The 19,901-nt window shown below is 39.7% G+C and overlaps 4 protein-coding genes across 5 annotated transcripts; all 4 read right to left on the minus strand.

The window, feature by feature from the left end:
• Positions 1 to 3,118: 3,118 nt before the first annotated feature.
• On the minus strand, positions 3,119 to 4,266 carry nanos3 (nanos homolog 3). The gene has a single exon (XM_033971907.2). It carries the CDS (start codon positions 4,177 to 4,179, stop codon positions 3,553 to 3,555), a length of 627 nt encoding a protein of 208 aa, XP_033827798.1. The 5' UTR covers positions 4,180 to 4,266; the 3' UTR covers positions 3,119 to 3,552.
• Positions 4,267 to 5,773: 1,507 nt separating this feature from the next.
• On the minus strand, positions 5,774 to 8,091 carry si:ch211-286b5.4 (afadin- and alpha-actinin-binding protein). Its single transcript, XM_055225997.1, has 11 exons — positions 7,984 to 8,091; positions 7,742 to 7,810; positions 7,539 to 7,662; positions 7,411 to 7,471; positions 7,222 to 7,348; positions 7,012 to 7,165; positions 6,665 to 6,768; positions 6,445 to 6,606; positions 6,249 to 6,363; positions 6,012 to 6,180; positions 5,774 to 5,921 (listed from the first exon to the last, which is right to left on the minus strand). The coding sequence occupies exons 2-11, from the start codon at positions 7,793 to 7,795 to the stop codon at positions 5,852 to 5,854; spliced, it is 1,140 nt and encodes a 379-aa protein (XP_055081972.1). The 5' UTR covers positions 7,796 to 7,810; positions 7,984 to 8,091; the 3' UTR covers positions 5,774 to 5,851.
• A 950-nt stretch (positions 8,092 to 9,041) lies between these two features.
• On the minus strand, positions 9,042 to 11,894 carry si:ch211-286b5.5 (uncharacterized protein LOC100003596 homolog). Of its 2 annotated transcripts, none has more exons than XM_033973384.2 (3): positions 11,668 to 11,894; positions 10,792 to 10,918; positions 9,042 to 9,730 (listed from the first exon to the last, which is right to left on the minus strand). In XM_033973384.2, the coding sequence occupies exons 1-2, from the start codon at positions 11,755 to 11,757 to the stop codon at positions 10,793 to 10,795; spliced, it is 216 nt and encodes a 71-aa protein (XP_033829275.1). In that variant the 5' UTR covers positions 11,758 to 11,894; the 3' UTR covers positions 9,042 to 9,730; position 10,792. The 2 variants fall into 2 exon arrangements, with proteins under 2 accessions (XP_033829275.1, XP_055082383.1); XM_055226408.1 differs by having other exon boundaries at positions 10,788 to 10,918; positions 11,668 to 11,874.
• A 3,006-nt stretch (positions 11,895 to 14,900) lies between these two features.
• LOC117379950 (uromodulin-like) lies at positions 14,901 to 19,142 on the minus strand. The gene is made up of 9 exons (XM_055221261.1): positions 19,079 to 19,142; positions 17,705 to 18,481; positions 17,213 to 17,623; positions 16,936 to 17,144; positions 16,708 to 16,856; positions 16,394 to 16,636; positions 15,706 to 15,859; positions 14,982 to 15,057; positions 14,901 to 14,914 (listed from the first exon to the last, which is right to left on the minus strand). The coding sequence occupies exons 1-9, from the start codon at positions 19,140 to 19,142 to the stop codon at positions 14,901 to 14,903; spliced, it is 2,097 nt and encodes a 698-aa protein (XP_055077236.1).
• Between the last annotated feature and the right edge of the window lie 759 nt (positions 19,143 to 19,901).

A 19,901-nucleotide genomic window follows, 5' to 3' on the forward strand; every position in this document is an offset into this window, starting at 1 on the left:
AAGTAGTGATAAGTTTATCTGACTGTGGACATGAGCACAGTCAAAATAAAATAGAGGAAGAAAAAATACCAAATGAATGTGAATCACCAGATTCTTCTGATGACCATATTGATATCAACGCTGGGCTCAATCCTAATGGTTCAGAGGAACAAATCAGTGCAGAAGACAATCCTAACCACAAGATGGAGACAAACCAAGAATTGGATGAAGTCAAGCTAATTTACTTTGAACCAGTGGTTATGGGATCAGCCAAGAAGAGGCGAAGAATGGGCATGAGCCGCATGTTAGAAAAGGAGCAAAGTCTATTATTATCAAAATGTGCAAACAGAGCAGAAAGGAGTGAAAAGCAAAATGAAAACACAGTGGTGGTTGAAGAGGAAAAGGGATCTACAGTTGAAGTATTATCACCTCATCAACAAACAACTGAAATGATGCAACAGGGAAATTTAAAAGCTGAGTCAAAACAGAACCAGGATGACAGGTTAGGAATAAAGTAAATGCTTGCCTTGTAAGCTTTCAAAAGTAATACAGAGTTGCATGCACTTTGGCCAATAATACCAATAAGAATTGCTTTTATGTACAGGGGGGAAACCAGAGTCGAAACTGCTGCAACTGGGATGACCACAATGTGTGAGCCACTGAGGAGAGAGATGCACATCTCAGAGAATGATCCAAAGGGAGATCTGCACTCTGTCATCACAAAGCCACATGATGAGAACGCATCACAAAAGAAAGTTATGCAGAGCAACTTAGTGTAAACTGTTCATCTCTACTTTAATTTACTTGCATTAGAAATACTATTCTAACTATAAATATATATTATGTTTTAGCTGATGAACTGAAAGCTAAAATAATATGGTTAGATTTTTTTTAACAAACAGGACAGAACCTGGATGCCAGATGATAGTAGCAGCCACTATGTGTGAGTCAAGCCTCGCTTTTTGTGAATCTGAAAACACTAAAGTTCATGACTATTCCATAGTTAACCACCATTATGCAGAGGAAGAACTAACCAGGTTAGCAGTAGTAGCCTAGAGTGATTTATCTTTACTGATTTTGTTGCTTTTAGCTTTCAACAATCAAAAATTACTTATTTTTAACAGTACAATTTGTGCAATCCATAGGGGAAGAACTGCAGGCCAAGTATGTGCAACAGTGTGCAAAGGTCACACAGACTCTGATCTCAGACAAACTTCAGATCAACAACAAAAACTTGAGCATCAGCACAACCAGTATGTCACTTGGAGTTTCAGAATACTCAGTACTGTCAAATTATGTTGCACGTGGCTTTTGCGTAATCATAAATTCTGCTCACAGTTAATTTCACTGTTAGACAATATTTTCTTTCTCAGTGTAACTTTCTTAAAACAGAACAGAGGCCGAAGCATCATCTTCAAACTCAGAGAACTATGAACCAGCTCAAAAGCCCCATTTGGACAAAGAGCAGCTATTGAGCAGGTTTCTTTTTATTTTAACTATACAATTTAAATGATTATGTCTATAATTATTGCGTTGAATACATTTATTTTTTTATGTTGCATTGCAGATCTGAGTGCCATTTCACAGCTACTCTCTCACTTGTAGCTGATTCCTTGTACGAGTCTCAAAATCCAGAGTTGCAAACGACCAAAATTCATTTAGATGGACCTTCGGAACCTGATCCAACTGCAGAATTTTCAAACACAAACCAGAAAAACATGATGAACGAACAGGAGCCTCAGAAAGAAGTGAAAGTGGCAGTGATTGACAAACAACATGAAAACAAAAATGCAGATGAAGATCACAGCCATAGTGAAAATTCTAACACCAAAACTAATCCAATTAAGGAAGCATCAAAAGAGCAAGAACCCCTTCACCAACTGGACACATGCAACAACACATTTTTGGAGACTTTTGACCAAATAATTGGAGAAAATTCACATTTACTTCACACTTCACTCAGCGATGTACCAGAAACAAACTGTAGCTCCATGGATAAGGGTCATATGAATAGCATTGTAAGTTTGTTTAAAATTAAAATTATACATTTAATAGGCTGTGCTATCCATATAATAATGTCTCCTTGCAGTGTGAAGAAAAGGAACAGCATGATATAAACTGTTCAACAGTGTGCATGGAACCACCTCAGTCAAGAGAATACGTGTCTGACTCTCAGCTAAACACCATTGACATGACGTGAGGCTCTTTCTACATAGAACAATAATATTAACACTGTTATGATTGTTGTATTATTATTTTAAAAGATGCTCCTGTATTGAAAGCTGTGCTTGAGTCCTAGACATGAACCTGTGACTGGTGTCTCAACTCACTGCTGACTTGGGACTTGACTCTATCTTAAGGAATATAACTTTACTTGAGGTTCAGGTAGGGGCAACTTTATGCAGTTACCACTATGAAGTTCTTATGCTGAAATGTTGGTTCAAAGTTAGTTTAAAGCTATGAGAATTCACAGGAGGGCCCACTGGGTGAGCTGAGAACAGTTAAGAAACTGCAATGGGAGACCTAAGGACTTGACTCAGACTAGTAACCCTCAGTGAGGACTTCAGCGTGGAAAAAATTGTGACTTTACTACAACGATGTTAGGAATAATATATGTGTTTTCCTAATATAGAGATCAGGTGATGGGTGTTATAACCAGGGTTTCTCCTGAATGTTATGAAGATGTCACAGATCTGGTTGGTGGGCTCATCAGAGAACTGTCCTCTTTAAAGTGAGTAATGTGTTTTATTGTAGTGTGGTGTTAGCCTCACTATGTGTTTATTTAGTATTTACAATCGGAAATGTTTTTCTTCCTTGCCTTCTAACAGTCGAATGGTGATGGCCACTCACCGTGAGCTGGAAAACCTACGCCGCAGGGCTAAATCCTCAAAGAATACTCTTCGTTAAGAGTAATATTTTTTGTTTGTCTGGAGTTTTAAGTTCAGTTCAGCCTTTAAGGGACATTTTAATGTTTGATGGCATATTCAAATGTTCTGCTGTACAAAAAAGTTTTCAATTAGTTGGAATAAATGTGACTTGTGTTCTCCAAAGAAAGTGTAAGCCTCAATATGTTGAGTTTTGATATTTTTATATATGCTTTTTTTTTTCTTTTACAAGACATGTGTTAAGATCACACCTTTTCTCATTATAAAGAGCTCAAAAGACATTAAAAATCAACATGCATTTCTAACTAAAATGTGACACCTAAGAACAGGCATCATGTACATCTGAGAACATGAACAACTCGAATTATAAAAAGTTGTAGTCGTGTGAGGCTTAAATATTGAAAACATCATGGTTCGGTTTCGTGTTAATAATAATCCTTCAATGCATGGACAGGAGATATGAATATGGACACAAGTTGACCACGATTAAAATGTCAAACAAACAAACAAACTAACATTTACCATATTTTGTTGACCGTCGTTACATAGATTACAAAACAAAAGCCTTCCCAGCTGGACCACCACCCCAATCAGCTCAGCGTCAGGCTGCGCCGCTATTCTACATGCATGCAAATAAAAAAATACACTCAAACACAACACACAGATAAATTTGAACAGTCCAGCTGGTTTAGCGTCTTGACTTTGCATAAACTGAGCTATAGGAGCTGTCCACTTTCGGGCAGAAGCGCTTGGTGTGAGCTTTGGTTCCCGTGGCTCCACACAGTGGACACACGTACTGCTGCAGATAGGGGCACAGAACTTCCCCGGTCTGGTTCTTTAACCAGTGCGACCCGTACACCAACTCGGACTCTCCGTTGTGCTTGCAGAAACTACAGAACATTCGCTCAGACGACGCGACTGTCGGAGGTCTGAAGCGTGAAGTCTTCTTGCGCCCCTTGGGGCCCCTGGCATTAAGTTTTTGCGCTGGTTTCAAACTCCCCGCTTCCCCGGAAAAGGGTTGTGCGTAACATAAAGCATCCACGCACTGAGGAGATGCCATCGGGACCTCATCGTAGACCCGAGGGGGGGAGGCGGAGCGGATGCACACGGAGAGCAGCGCTCGGCACAGTTCATCGGTCTGCAGTTCAGGAGCAGGAGGCGTGGGATCGGACGCCTCGCTGGCGCCGCTCCGGCCCAGGATCCCTTTGATCGTGTCAGACAGTCCCATGTAGTCTCTCCATGGCTGAAAACTTTTGCTGTCCGACTCCATGAAACTCGGCAGGTGATGGAGCAGCTCCCACGCGATGTTTCTCATGCTGCTCCGTCTTTTTCCAGAGTTTGGAAACTTTGGTGTACTTCTGTGCTCCACACAACTTGATTGGTAATTGCGTGCAAGTGTTGATTGATGGCACGCTTCTAGTCGCACAGCCAATCAGAGGCCTTTAGCCACGTGCAGTTGTCAGTTGTTTATTTTTTTCTGCCCAATCACCTTCCGCTCATCACGCAGTGCACACATGCTTGTAGCCTCGTTGCATTATTTTAAAGACATGACATATGTAGCCTATACACTCACCTGAAGGATTATTAGGAACACCATACTAATACGATGTTTGACCCCCTTTCGCCTTCAGAACTGCCTTAATTCTACGTGGCATTGATTCAACAAGGTGCTGAAAGCATTCTTTACAAATGTTGGCCCATATTGATAGGATAGCATCTTGCAGTTGATGGAGATTTGTGGGATGCACATCCAGGGCACGAAGCTCCCGTTCCACCACATCCCAAAGATGCTCTATCGGGTTGAGATCTGGTGACTGTGGGGGCCATTGTAGTACAGTGAACTCATTGTCATGTTCAAGAAACCAATTTGAAATGATTCGAGCTTTATGACATGGTGCATTATCCTGCTGGAAGTAGCCATCAGAGGATGGGTACATGGTGGTCATGAAGGGATGGACATGGTCAGAAACAATGTTCAGGTAGCCCGTGGCATTTAAACGATGCCCAATTGGCACTAAGGGACCTAAAGTGTGCCAAGAAAACATCCTCCACACCATTACACCACCACCACCAGCCTGCACAGTGGTAACAAGGCATGATGGATCCATGTTCTCATTCTGTTTACGGCAAATTCTGACTCTACCATTTGAATATCTCAACATAAATCGAGACTCATCAGACCAGGCAACATTTTTCCAGTCAACTGTCAAATTTTGGTGAGCTCGTGCAAATTGTAGCCTCTTTTTCCTATTTGTAGTGGAGATGAGTGGTACCCGGTGGGGTATTCTGCTGTTGTAGCCCATCCGCCTCAAGGTTGTGCGTGTTGTGGCTTCACAAATGCTTTGCTGCATTCCTTGGTTGTAACGAGTGGTTATTTCAGTCAACGTTGCTCTTCTATCAGCTTGAATCACTCGGCCCATTCTCCTCTGACCTCTAGCATCAACAAGGCATTTTCGCCCACAGGACTGCCGCATACTGGATGTTTTTCCCTTTTCACACCATTCTTTGTAAACCCTAGAAATGGTTGTGCGTGAAAATCCCAGTAACTGAGCAGATTGTGAAATACTCAGACCGGCCCGTCTGGCACCAACAACCATGCCACGCTCAAAATTGCTTAAATCACCTTTCTTTCCCATTCTGACATTCAGTTTGGAGCTCAGGAGATTGTCTTGACCAGGACCACACCCCGAAATGCATTGAAGCAACTGCCATGTGATTGGTTGATTAGATAATTGCATTAAGGAGAAATTGAACAGGTGTTCCTAATAATCCTTTAGGTGAGTGTAGATTTAGGATGTTAGTATTCTTAGACATGCAACAAACATTTTACCCTTACTTGACAAAGTCTCACAAAAAAGTAGGCAGAGCTAGTTGTAAAGTATAGGCTGGTCTAAAGGATAATACAAATTGGAACAATAAATTCTTTATTAAAATGTTGAAGATCAGTTGCATACAAATAACTTAAATAACTACTTGCAATCAATTTGTTAAAATGACCAGTTTAATTGCACGACCACTGGGCTGGTCCTAGTGTCCCATGTATCATCTTCAGCACCCCTGAATGGGAACAGGGACCCATTATTTGAGTAGTAGAGTATTTGTATAACATTAATTTAGTAGTTTTGTGCCACTCGGTTACTGACTGACCCACACTGGTTATATGATAGGTTGAGTGCAGAGTAAAGCTCAGGGGTGCTGGGAGTCTGAACCCTCATCATTCTGGGATACCCTGTAACATCCCCCCTCTGGGCCACTGTTGTTGGGGTGAAAGCCATGTGACATCCAGGTGTATTGAGAGGCTTAAACCCAGGCAAGTCTGTGCAAAGATTGAGATTTTGTTATTTTTCAGAGGAATAAATGTCACATCTAAACAGAATAACTTACTAAGGCCAATACTCTCTCTCCTGTTGCTGGACTGTGTCACTTTCTCAAAAACAGGAGAATCACATAGGAATTGCTGTTTCAGAAGTAAGGCTTTCTCCTGCTCAAAATCACGGCGCTTAAACACACAATCATTTCTAATGAATTAGTCCAAACAATTAAAAAAAAAATACACATCATGCAGCCCTGCGTTCCTCACCTCGTGGCTCAGACGGATAGCAGCATCAGTAAAAGCCTGTCTCTCCTTTTCAAAAGTCCTCCTCTGGACTTTGAACTCAGTCCAGCACTCCTGGAGACGGTCCCACTCTTCTATAAAATAGCAATCACCCAGTTCTGATGGGACAGGTGATTCAATGCTACCCTGAAGAGAAGAGCATTTAATAATTTTCTAAAACTTTTTTCTAAGCCATATTAGTTACCTGCAGAAGTTGCTGTTGCATTTGAACAAGTCGTTGACTTTCTTTCAGTTCAATTTCTAGCTGTGCCATGATCTTATCATGATCTGTACCAAACTCAGTTGTGCCTTTAAGAGAAACATTTCAAGTGACATTTTTTATTCTTTATTGATCATCAAGTGTTAATTTTTAGTGTTATTTTCCATTTTGAATGTATGAACCAAATAAAACCCTCATCTACAGAAAGATAATTGACAGATTATTCAATATCTTTATACATTTTGGCTATAGACAAGGTTTTTGAGTATACGCCACTAAAACCTACTCAGGAACCCTTTGAATAAATATCCTATTGTTTGTGTGGGCTTTACCTTCACATATGAATGAGCCCAGTTTTTTTTGCACTTGTCTCCAGCTGTGCACTACACCTCCTGTCACATGGCCCCCAAGTGCTTGCTCTGCCTGGTCCAGCCTTTTGTCCACATAATGAGTCTCATCTTTACAGCCTTCAAGTACAGACAGTGTCTAAACAAAAAATATTATTAGTTGGTTGGTTGGTTTCTTGCTGGTTGTGTCATTACCTGCTCCATGTCACATCTGAGGGCGTGTAGCAGAGAGGTGAGACTGTGGCGCAGCTTCATAGCCTCCCTGAGCTCTGCTTCTCTGCGCTCTAGCATCAGACGAACTGCCCCTTCCTCTTGTTTTCTACTGATAATAAAGAAATTAGAAAACTCTTAATTTGTTTATGTTCAAATCAAAATTCAACTTACTTTGCCAAGGGCTGTTCTCGTTTCCCCCTAACACTTGGTAGAATGTTCAAGATTTTAATTGCTGAACAGACATTATAAGAGCAGCATGAACATAGGATTTGGTCAATAGTGCTGGTAATGTATCTTACTGGAGGCTTTGTCTTTGTGTCTGTCAGTGAAGAGTGACAGCCTCTCCTTCATCTTGTTCATGTTCTGCTCTCTGCGCCTCAACTCTGCCTCCTGCTGGTTACATCGTAGCTGCAGCCGACTGCACTGGGAAGACAATGGCATTTTATTGCCAGAGTGTTTTGGCACGCCATGCCATGTAAATACTTAAGTGTCTGCTACTTACTTTGGTCCGTTCACATTTTAGCATGTCTTGAAGTCTGTACACGTGGTCATCCATTGCCTTAAGCTGTCCCTAAAATAAGACAATAGTCCAGAAGGACCATCTTTTTAATAGACGGATAGCAGCATCAGTAAAAGTATGTCCTTTTCAAAAGTCCTTCCCTGGAGTTTGAACTCAGTCCAGCGCTCCCGGACAAAGTGCAATTTTGTTTTAGTTTAATACCTCTGATTCGTAAGTGAACTTACCCTGAGCGAATCTCCACTGTCCGTTTGCCCTTCTCTGTCATTCCACCAGATGGCACTGTCGTGCAGAGGACTGATGGGGCTATGGTCCCTAGGTTCAGAAAGCCCTATAGTACCCACATATATGTTGGCACGTTCATTGTATAATAGATTAAAATAAAAAGGTAACTAAATCTCCTGAAATTGTGAGCATTTTATCAATTAAAAAACATTAGATACCTGTTGGATCTTGCAGGCGGGAAAACCTTCTTTGACCAAAGTGGGACGCCATCTTTATACAATTTAGATGAGTAAAAATGGATGCTCTCGCATCAAACGTCATGCACACATTCTACTGCCTAAACTAACTCAAACTGTGTACGATGTTTCAAGGTGTGGACGCCTTACTTGGTTTGAGCTCCTTGGAGCATGCTGCTGCTTCCTGTCCAGGTGATGTCACTTCAGCTAATTACTCAGGATGAGATGAAGAGATGGAAACAGAAATCATGGAACTTGGCTCGTCTTACTCCCAAAAATCTTGTATTGTAATGCTAGAACTGCGGGTGTTCTGCTGTGAAGATCTTTTTCTGTCAGTTTATTAAGTGAGTCAGTGACAACCTAGCAGTAATTTACCTGGCAGACTGTAAGGACCTAACCAAGATAGGTAATTTATTTATTAATTTCAGGGACAGTGAATATGAACTAACATTTATATAAATATGCCAGAATTAGCTAAGAAGGCCATTTTCCCTTTCTGTCTAGTCCCATGACAGATGTTATTAACAGCCCTAAAAGTAACATGCACTTTAATTCACACAGACTTACTACTCTAAACTTTGGTTTATGTACTTGTACTTCACTGACCCATTGCTGTATTCTAAACTAGAGGTTGAGCTGGGGGTATCAGAATATATTAGTCCATATGATAGGCTTATAGTTTTTTGTTTTTTTTATCATTACTTAGCTTGTCGGAAGTTGAAAAAATGTTTTAAAAGATATAGACATCACACAAGAGCATCATCAAGATTCAGAGATTCACAACTAACAAATGTCTACACAAATTATGTAAAAAACACAGAATCTAGTGTGCTTAATAAAGTTTATTTTCTAAATGTTGGCTCCAACAGCTCAGAAGTTAAAGACAAATGTTTGGGTTGACTGGTAAACTCCAGTGTATACTATTGACAGCTCCATTGCAGCCTAATTTAATAAATATAATATCACAGTCAAACATTTGGCAATATCTGCACAACCTTATGTATAATGTTTAAGGCTTTTGTGTGTTTCTTAAATTAAAGACATAGAAGCTCATTTTGACATAACATTAAATACAGACATAACAGACATCCAAACATTACAATCGTGTGTCTTGGTGTGTACCATATGTCTAAATGTGATAGGTAAAACAGGAGGGCACTATGCTAAATGCTGGCTGCCATTTTAGTAGTGTTTTTACAATAAAATTCTTGTGTTTATTCATCACATGATTTGAATAGTTTCTTGCTGATGGCCGAGATATGTAGTGTGTATTGATTTAGCATCAGGGTGGAAAGAATATACAAAGAATAAATAAATTACTCAACAATTTATGAAGTTGATGTCCATAATACGAATAACATAAAACATAAGTCTGAATGTAACAGTTGCAAGATTTTATACCATTCATTTTGGCAAAAGCTAGGCCTGGACCGGTCTCCTGTTAGTGCTGCTGGTAGATCTGTACAACAGGTGGAAGCGGCCTTCAGTGGAAATGTCAGGAGTATCTTCATGTCTTTGGGGGAAAAAAAAAACAAGATTAGTTCAAGAGCTTTTTAAAGGGCTATGATCCACCTGCTTTTGTGTTGGACCGAGACGTGTTGTTACACCCTTTGTTTTGTTATTTGATTCTGCAACACTTCAGGGAAAGCTGATGGCTAATATCAAGCCTAAACCAATCATTTTGCCAGATGTTGCTGCTTGTAATTGATAAAAAAAAAAAAAAAAATGCTTAAAAAAAACAAAACAAAAAACGATGTAGCAGAACTGTAGCTGAAATGGAGATAAAGTACAAGATTGAACTTATTTGATTACTGAAATGTAAAGGTTAAAATTAAGGGGCATTGGGGCAATGGGGCAAGGCACAATCTCTTCAAGCTCAGACGAGACACAAAATTGGGTAAATTAACAATGGGACAATAATTACTCAAGCAAATGCCTAATGACACATAAGGGATCAATCTGAAGAGCTGCCATCGTTTGAGCAGACCAGGATTAAAATAAAGACCTTAAAACAATAATGCTACAATTTGTGACATAAGGATCCATGTCAATTTGAAATAAAGCTCCAGATGAGCACAATGTATCTCCCATTTATAGATATTGTAAATACACTGTACACATGGGCTGTCTTAGGTGCCATATATAAGTTGTATGCATGTTTTTTTGTATGTTACAGTTTCCCATCTTACAGAATATCATTATATCAAAGTTAAGAATTGGGGTTTATCAAGTCAAGTTGGTTATTGAGTGATCATTATTAATTTTATTTTGTTTTTGCTTGCATTTTTCTGATCAGGTAGTCAGGCAAGTGCGTATTGTCAAGTAGCAGATGACCTGTATGCAAAAGAGTTAATTTGTCATACAAAACACAACATGAAAACACTTTCCTAACAGTTTTTTTTTTTAATAGTAATTCTGTAACACACAAACCCACTCACAAAGGACAACTGTAACTCTGTACTTTTTCTTTGTGGAGCTCCTCTACCATAATTGTAATTAATGTGTTCCCTAGAGTACTTTAACTGAGCTGCTTAACTCCCAGACGAGGCCAACAGGAAACAACAGGAGACCTACTTTAAAACAGGGAGCAGGATTTAGGGGGTCTGAAAGGATTATCGCTGGATGGGACCCCCACCAGAAGAGGGTCCTTGGAGGCATTTTGGAGACAGAAGTTCCTTAGATCAGCAGCAGCCTGGGACACCTGTTGTGAGAGACAAAATATGTGCATATGTAAAATTATTAATTCAGTAACCATGGAAGAAAAAAATAATAATAAAATGTCTGGTCTGCACTAATAATATAAAATGTTTAAAGTCTCCAAAGGCAGATAGTAGTACTCCATTACATTTCTATGACCATGATTAAAGCCATTTAGTACTTATTTGGTAAATAAATTATGCTATTACTATAGAGCTGGTTTAGACTAGAGCCTGAGCTTGGGAAGTTGTTTACTGTGCTACTTGTAAAAACAGAAAAAAGGGGGTTTCTAAACTATAAGTAAATAGGGCGCTTGAACATGAGGGTGAACTATGAGGCCACAAAACCGGACTGAACTGGACAAATTATCCCATAGAGACCGAGTAGGAAGTCATTTTCCTATAGAAAAGCAAAGTTACACAATTTTGCATTTTATTTGCATGTAGCGGCCTCGATGTCGTTTTACGTTATAAGCAACAGGACTAGAAGATGTTAAATATGAATAAGTTAGAACAATGAAAATCCTCCCTCAGCGTGTGGAAACAGCCCGTTGTCCCAAACGTCAAAACACGGAAGAAAGTTAACCACTTGTACGTGTGTTCGTGTAGTCCCAAACTCGGGCTAAATACAACTCTGTAGACTTGTTGCTTTAATGCGATAAGTTATGGTAAAGTGAAGTAATCGTGCCAGTCATTTAAAAGCTAGTATTTAACTCGGTTTTCTGTTTTTTCGCTCTGTGTTTAGTGATCGTACCTTGATCCTGCGGATACTGGCCTCGAACCTTAACTGCTTGACAGCCCTGTGAGCGATGATCAAGTTGTTGCTGGCATTGTTGTTGGACATTTCGACAAATTTCACCGAGCAAAACTACAAAAATGTTAAAGACTGTAAATTCAATCCTGAAATCCGATGTCCCCAGTGTTTTTTCTCACCAAACCCTGCTCTGACCACAGTGGAAAAGGTTGGCCTCTTATTGTCCCGCCTCTCTGAACCCGTCCGCAGCTCTTATTGGCTGTTGGGTTGTCAATCAAACTGTCTAGCTAAACCTACCCCCTTTACATGTTGTTGTGTTATGAGTTTCCTAGATAGTAGTGTACAAGTTTGACCTTCAGCTGCAGGGCAAAGAATCCCCGATATCAATATTATCAACAGTTAATATTAGGGATTATTCTTTGTCAAAAACTCAGAATTTTATGTACATGAGACCCACTCAAAAAGGTGTCATACAATAGAAGTGTTCAGGTATGGTGGTGCTACTAGCCCAGTGGTTGTCAAATATGCCACACCAACTACCTGTTAAATATTGTTCAAAAATAGTGCTCTTGCTCCCTGGGTAAAAAGAGGCATTTGTTTTCGTAAAACGCATACACTGATGGCTTGGACTGTACGTCACACAGTGCAGAAATGTCCATTCAATAAATAAGCCAAATTAAAGTGGATAAAAGAAACAAGCAACATTTATTTGTATGCAAAGAATAACTTATGCCGAGCAGCTTAACGGTTACCGGCCTACGCACACAGGGCAACGTGCCGTTAACGTGTCGACAGAGAAGCTGAGAGGGTGTGCATGTGCAGACTAGGACAGAAAAAATATTAGACCAAAGAAGGTAATGCAAACGTGAAGTATTACACGGTACAGTACGCATTTTTCAAAAAGCAACTGCAGCGAATTATGTGAGCTAACAAGCTAATTGGTATAGCAAAGTATAAGTTTAGCTAAGTGTGAGGCTGAAAGCAACATGGCGGCTTGTGCTACTAGAATGTTATTTTAATGGATTCATGGTTGTCCGCGCAGCTTAACTTTGGTGGATCCTAGACAAATACGACCTTTCGGAAAAAGGTGTTTGAGACATTTCCACTTTACACTTTTTCTGTGTGTTCTAGGAAGCTTCAACTTTGTCTAAAATTTGAAGTTCGTGGCATAATGTCTGTAATTCCTCAGTCGTCCAGGTCTGATCAATAGTAAAAGCCAAAGTTAAATCTTTCAAATGGACAAAAAGTTGTAGGAGTGAAGATGTTTCGTTGCTTATTCAAGCTGCTTCTTCAGTTCAGATTGCTTATATCTAACCGAAGGGAGGAGCAAACAATACTGAAACCGGAAATATCTTTTGTTTACAGTTTCTGCATGTACACTAGGTTTATTGAGCTACACTAAGTGTGGACTGTGCCTGAGACATGCTTAACATATTCATACAATTCTTAATGGGTCTTCTCACACCTATTGGCATCCTAATGTTCTCTGTGTTTCCTTTATTTGCTTTGGGTCTGAGGATGGAGTTTGTGGCATGTGACAGTTTTTGTGTAGCATCAGATAAGAAAAAAAGTCCCACTTAGGACCCTAAGGACATAAATGTCCCCTTAGAAAAACAGCTGAAAAATCATAGATTTCTTTTATTCCCCAATCACAGTGGCCCATTTAATTGGCCCTTTGCGTTCTCGCAAATATTTAACCCCTTAACTGCCAGTTTGAAAACCTGAATTAAACATGTAGGGTAAAAATTACCTCCAAAACTGAGATATTTTCCAGAAAACAAAAGCCAGGGTATTGGGGTACATTTTTATGTGTCCTAGGAAGCTTCAACTTTGTCTAAAATTTGAAGTTTGTGGCATTTTTTGTTGTTGTGTAATGATCTTTATTTCTAAATCGTTCAATAACAATAAAAAGGTGAAATGTATATTTTTTACAGTTCATAACTAAAATTTGTCTTTTACCCAATGCTGGCATACGTTTGAAATGCTATTTTTCCAGTTTAGTCTGATTTCATGTCAAACTCTTAAAAGGCCATTTTTACACATTACAAATTATTTTTTTCAGACCGGCAGTTAAGGGGTTAAAATCCTGATAATTGTTATAAATTTGATATTTTTCATTAGAGCAGAGATCTTTGGATTTAGCTAAAAAAATATTAATCTATGATGATTTTGCAACTATTTTTTATAAGTGAACATTAATGTCCTTTTGGATTTTAAGGGTGAGTGTTCCATTGCAATTGCAACACAATTTGGTGTCTTTGGCATTAACTGAATTGAAATAGTGGGTGGACTAAGTTTGAAAAAAATGTCAAAATGGATAAAAATGTCCATAGGGAAGCCTGAGGGTTAATTTACTTATTCATATATACTAGACATGACATAATATATTATATCTTATATATTTTTTATACAGCCTATGGTTGAACATCAAATAAGACAGCAGGCACGCGAAGCACTTCAGGCTATTGTGCTAGTTTATGTGAAGGAACTTGATTTCATGGAAAACCAGAAAACAACAAACAGTAGCTCTACATACCTTTAGCTTCACTTATATAGGAGTCTTTACATAGAACAGCTACTAACAGGATAACTACAAATATGGGAAAACAAAAGTGACACCCCTGTTACAATTGCATTTAAGAAAAATCCTGTTAACAGTCAAAGGTGCAAACACACTGATGTGAAATGCCACTTCATAAGAAACATTGTTACTGCTAGTAGCTACTTTTACAAAACCAGCTACCAAGCAAAAGTTAAAAGGTTTTGCACAGAAAAATATTTGGTACTTAAAGAAATATAATGGTACTAAGTATGTTTTGATTTGTTTTGTTTGACCCAGTGACTTAACAGCGAATGGGGTGTTAAACATTGTTCAAAAATGGTGCTCTTACTCCCTGTGTAAAAGGGGGAATTTATTTCTGTAAGACACATATGCAGGATGTGATGTCATTATGTATGTTGATGGCACTTGGAAACACAGAACTAGCCTAAATCACATCTAGTTGTCCACTATGTACTCAGACATGAGAATATGTGGACTACACACAGCACACATATATGATATGAGAAACTATAATATAACAAGTATTTACATATTGAATATTGTTTATTATAAAGCAGGAATGAATAGTCCTATTATTTAAATGTTTTATTTGTGTGTTTAATATTAAACGTACAGGCCATTATTGTTTCAGGAACATCACAGATATCATTGGAGAAAGTGTGGAAAATGTTCATTTAGTTCCCCCTGAAAATAGACAAATAGACAATTATTTGAAGCCAATGTATTGTTAATAAAGTTCTGTATTATTTACATGTGATGGGTCCAATGGTGAGTGGCCTGATTGCTACATCTTCAGAAACCGAGCGCCGTGCCCTTCCTGAGCAAAGCTGTTGAAAGAAATAGACATACCGTAAATAGTTCAGGGTAATTGTAATTTTACCACTATAATAAACTCAAGTTCAGACGGTCTGGTTCTAATGCACTATGTAATATTTTTGTTGGAGTGTCTGCTGCCTGCTTGTCTCCATGGAGATGTTTTTGCATTGCTCAGAATGTTCCACAGTATGGCATTACTTATTTATCTACCTACAACATGGTGAAAAGTAGGTGATGCCATCAGACCAAGTTACAGGTCAGATCTGTATATATATATGTGTGTGTGTGTGTGTGTGTGTGTGTGTGTGTGTGTGTGGGTGTGTGGGGGGGTGTGTGTGTGTGGGGGGGGGTGGGTGTGTGTATGTATATATATATATATATATATATATATATGTGTGTGTGTGTGTATGTATATGTATATATATATATATATATATATATATATATATATATATATATATATACACATACATACATACATAAGCTTAATGCCATATTTTGGAACATCTCTGGCATAGTAATGACATCTCCATGGAGGCAAGCAGATGATGAAAGCCCCCCCAAAAAGGTACACAATGCACTCTTAAATCAGAATGCGAACCACAAAACCAGTGACATCTTTAAGTCTGATAATGTAACATAGCAGTGGAAAGACTTACTGGGACACAGGGGCCGTCGCTGCACATATTGAGGTGGCAGTGGACATAGACTGTCCTGTATTGACCCTCAGGCACAAAGAAGAGGGCAGAGAAGCGAGCCCAGAGAGACGTCCCGCTCTCAACTACCTGCACCTGCTGACGGTTGGCGGAACACCTATGGGACAAGATCAGGTTATACCTATAACTACACCTTAAATAGTAGTTGCTAAGCCTGAATCCTTCTTCATAAACTGTTTGCCTATTATGAATTTAGTATTTCTATTCTCTTAAGGCTAATTTAAGGCTTATTTGGTTTACTTCCATTCTTTTTTCTGTTAAGATTTTGCCATCTACCAACATAACTGCCTCAACAACTGCATTCGTGTACAGTAATGGGATTTTCATATTTTAGCAACACTTTTACACCAAATGCTCTAGCTATCTTCAGGTCAGGCTTTTGGACTGATACTCAACTACTGTAATTACTTTCAGTGTTATTAAGATCTACTACTCCTCTTTATTACAACAACAGTACTGATGCATAGTTTTTCAAATTGGTCCATCCTTAAGAATTGATGGTGACAAAGGAGTAAAACCAATGCCAGTATGTAAATTGGTGGACAAAAATTCGAATAGAGGAAGGAAGGTTTTCATTAGCTTACTACTGTTAGAATAATTCTTGATGTATACTGAGTGTAGATATACATACTTTTTGTGTATTAGAGGATGTCTCAGTTGGTCATTTGGGTTGGCGGTGTATGTTATGTAGCATTCCTCCAGAATAGTCACAAACTTTGGGTCGTTCTCCTCCACAGAGACCCCAATGTACAACGGCTGACCCACTGGCAGACTCACGTTGCCAGGCTGGTATGCACTTTGGTAGCTCGCGTCCTGGTACAGAGACATTAATGCCTTTGGGGGCCCACCTGATGCAATGATGCCACCGGTTGGTCTGCAAAAGTTAAAAGACACTAAATAATTAATTAAATATAGTCAGCTTTGTATAGCTTTGTTTGCTTTTACCTTAATGGTCTGAGGTGAGCATTGAGACTGGTGTCTACGGCCAGAGGATACACACACGAGAAGGGGAGACTTGCTGGGACATGGAAGGAGTTATTGTTGTGTGCATACAAGAATAAGCTGTTAGTGTAGATGACATGTGTACTGTTGGTCTGAAAAATAATACCATAAATCAATCAATCACACAGCACTGATAAAACTGATTAAAAGAGTACAGCTAAGTGCCTTTACCCTCCTTGTGTTTCCACAGACTTCTCCACGTGTCTCAACCTCATACCACACAATCTTACTCTCCACTCTGGATCGGGTGCAGCTGCGGTCCACCAGGTGACCAGACAATGGGTCCAGACCAGAGGACAAAACATTTGCCCTGTTCAGAGTAAGTAGGATTTTATCTTGTCCACAAATAAAGTGGTCGACTTGGATTTCTGAGTCATGATCTACAAAACAAATAGCAAGAGTCAGGAGCTGTTTCCTCCCTTGGCTAAGTGCATCTCCCCCTTCTGACCTGTGCTGTCGGATTCTTGAGTGGTCCGGCTCACTGATGAGGTGGTTGTAGTAGTGGATGGAGCAGTAGTGGTGGGGGCGACTGTGGTGGTGGTAGATGGGGCAGTAGTGGTGGCGACTGTGGTGGTTGTTGGGGCAGTAGTGGTAGCGACTGTGGTGGTTGTTGGGGCAGCAGTGGTGGCGACTGTGGTGGTTGTTGGGGCAGTAGTGGTGGTGACTGTGGTGGTTGTTGGGGCAGTAGTGGTGGTGACTGTGGTGGTTGTTGGGGCAGTAGTGGTGGCGACTGTGGTGGTGGTTGTTGGGGCAGTAGTGGTGGCGACTGTGGTGGTGGTTGTTGGGACAGTAGTGGTGGCAACTGTGGTGGTGGTTGTTGGAGCAGTAGATGTTGTAGTTGGTTGTGAAGGTGCAAATTCTGTTGAAAACCAGAAACAAGAAGAAACATGAGCATTGTCATTTTAGTATCACAAAGTTAACATTCAAAAGGACACATTACCTGCACAGTAAGCACTGTAACATCCCTTTGGTTTCACAAGTCTGTAGATATAGTACCGTCCGTAGCAGCGCTTGACATGGATGCTAGGGGATTTGTAGCTGCAGCATTTGGACCTATGGTGAACGCAAATATCGCGCCTTTCAATGAAATTAGAATGAGTGGGATGAGGAGTGCTTAAAAACATAGGCCTTTGGGTACCACACATGTTTTCTTCCACACATCTTTCTGGTATTTGAGCATCTGTGCCATTCAAAAAGAAACGGTACCAACCCTGCCATTTTTCATTACCATCACATTTGTCTTGTGTGTTTTTGTTATCTGTTGCACGCCATTCCTCATCAAGAACAGTATAGTGCTCACAGGGATCACCGCAGCGGGCCTGCCCATTGTCCATGAAGCAGTCCATGCCATGCGGACAGATACCGTACTTGCACCAAAACTGGCTTGATTTTGACTCAGGAGTGGTATTTTCAAGACATTCAAATGATCCTTGTGTGTTTCGGCAGAGCTGAGACGGACCGCAGGGAGATGGGGTGAGAGAGCACTCGTCTATATCCACGCAACCTTGTTTTGAGGACCACATATAACCCTCGCTACAGCAAGAGGAGTCCCCACCACCACACTCTTTCACATCATAACAGTTGATGCCATCGCCCACAAAGCCATCTTTACACAGGCAGGAGAAGGTGGTGGTCGTAGGGTAGGTGTCTCCTCTCTGCTCCAGCTTCAGGCAGGCAGCATCAGAGTGGCATTCACCGCAGCTGGTCACAAGAATTTCTACAAAAAAATCAAAACAGCTAAAGCAAATAAAGCCTACTTGATTTGTTTATTTGTTTAAAGGTGCACTATGTAACTCCTGGTGGAGGGTTTGCCACCTGCTTGTTTCCATAGAAACTACTGCTTTGGCTGGGTTGTTTCACACAATGGCATTAGAAATATCAATCTCTATGGAGACAAGCAGTGATGCAAACAGGCCTAGTTACAGGTCAGATCTGACCTGTAACTTGACATAGATAAATGTAATGCCAATGTCATACTGTGGAACATCCCAGGCACCTGCCACCAAAAGCTTGTGGAGTTCTTAGGGAAACAAGTGTACAAGCATCAGTAAAACAAACACAAAAAAAATCCATTATTTAGAACTATATCTTTAGTCTCATAATTCTTATTCTCTTTACATTAGCCCTTAATTAAATCAATAGCTTAAAACTGGGATCTGAATGCGATCTGGATTCACCCACACAACAATACTACCAATAATAATCTTTCCATTTACAAGTCAAAAAATGATAAAGAAAATTCTGTATGATTAAATAATGCAGTATAGTAAAAAGAGAGAGTTTGCATCGACAAAGGCGTAGCAGGACTGTTTACCTGAAGCACATCCTGTACCAATCAGCAAAATTAAAGGCAGAAGCAACATTCCAAACTTCTCCATTTCTTCTGGAGTGTGACCAGGATGATTTTCCTACAAAACAAGAAAAAACTTAAATGAGTTGCACAAATCATGAATCCGCAAATAGCACAAATATGTCTGTTACTTACACCTTGACCCTTCAAATGAACGGTGACTCTCACTGAACGGTCTGTGTATTTATTAGGCTGAGGTATCGTTATCAGTGCAGATCATTGGGAAAACACAAACACATCATTCATAAGAGTGATTAATATGACATGACTTAAGTTCACTATTACATAACAGATGAACTCAACTCAAGTGGAGCCCTCTTGATGTCCCACTGTGTACAAAGAGTCTTAATGTAAAAAGGTCAGTCTCCAACCACCTTAGGTCAACAGTCTCTCTGCTTAATAGATCAATAAAACATACCTTGACCTATACTTTTATGTACTTTATATGAATGATGATTATTGAAAGAAATTAGTAGTTGTGAGATCTAATGCTCTGTTTTGCATATTTAATTTGACTATCAACTAACAACACCACTCATTTTTTATGGTTAATTGCACATCAGCCTAGCAATATTTATTGTGACCCTTCCTCTAAATTTGCAATCGTTTTTCACTTTCATAATCCCACTTTTGTGCTTTATGATACCCAGGTAAATAGTTGACTAGCTCCTATTTGTTCTGTGAAATCTACCCACTTCACAACAGGGACAGAAAGTACTTGAAAAATAAAGTGTTTTGTTAATGTACAGATCGACGTTCCTCAAGTTCAAGTCTAGTTGAACATTAA

The sequence above is a fragment of the Periophthalmus magnuspinnatus genome, chromosome 1 (genome assembly GCF_009829125.3).
Source record: "Periophthalmus magnuspinnatus isolate fPerMag1 chromosome 1, fPerMag1.2.pri, whole genome shotgun sequence".
Lineage (NCBI taxonomy): Eukaryota > Metazoa > Chordata > Actinopteri > Gobiiformes > Gobiidae > Periophthalmus > Periophthalmus magnuspinnatus.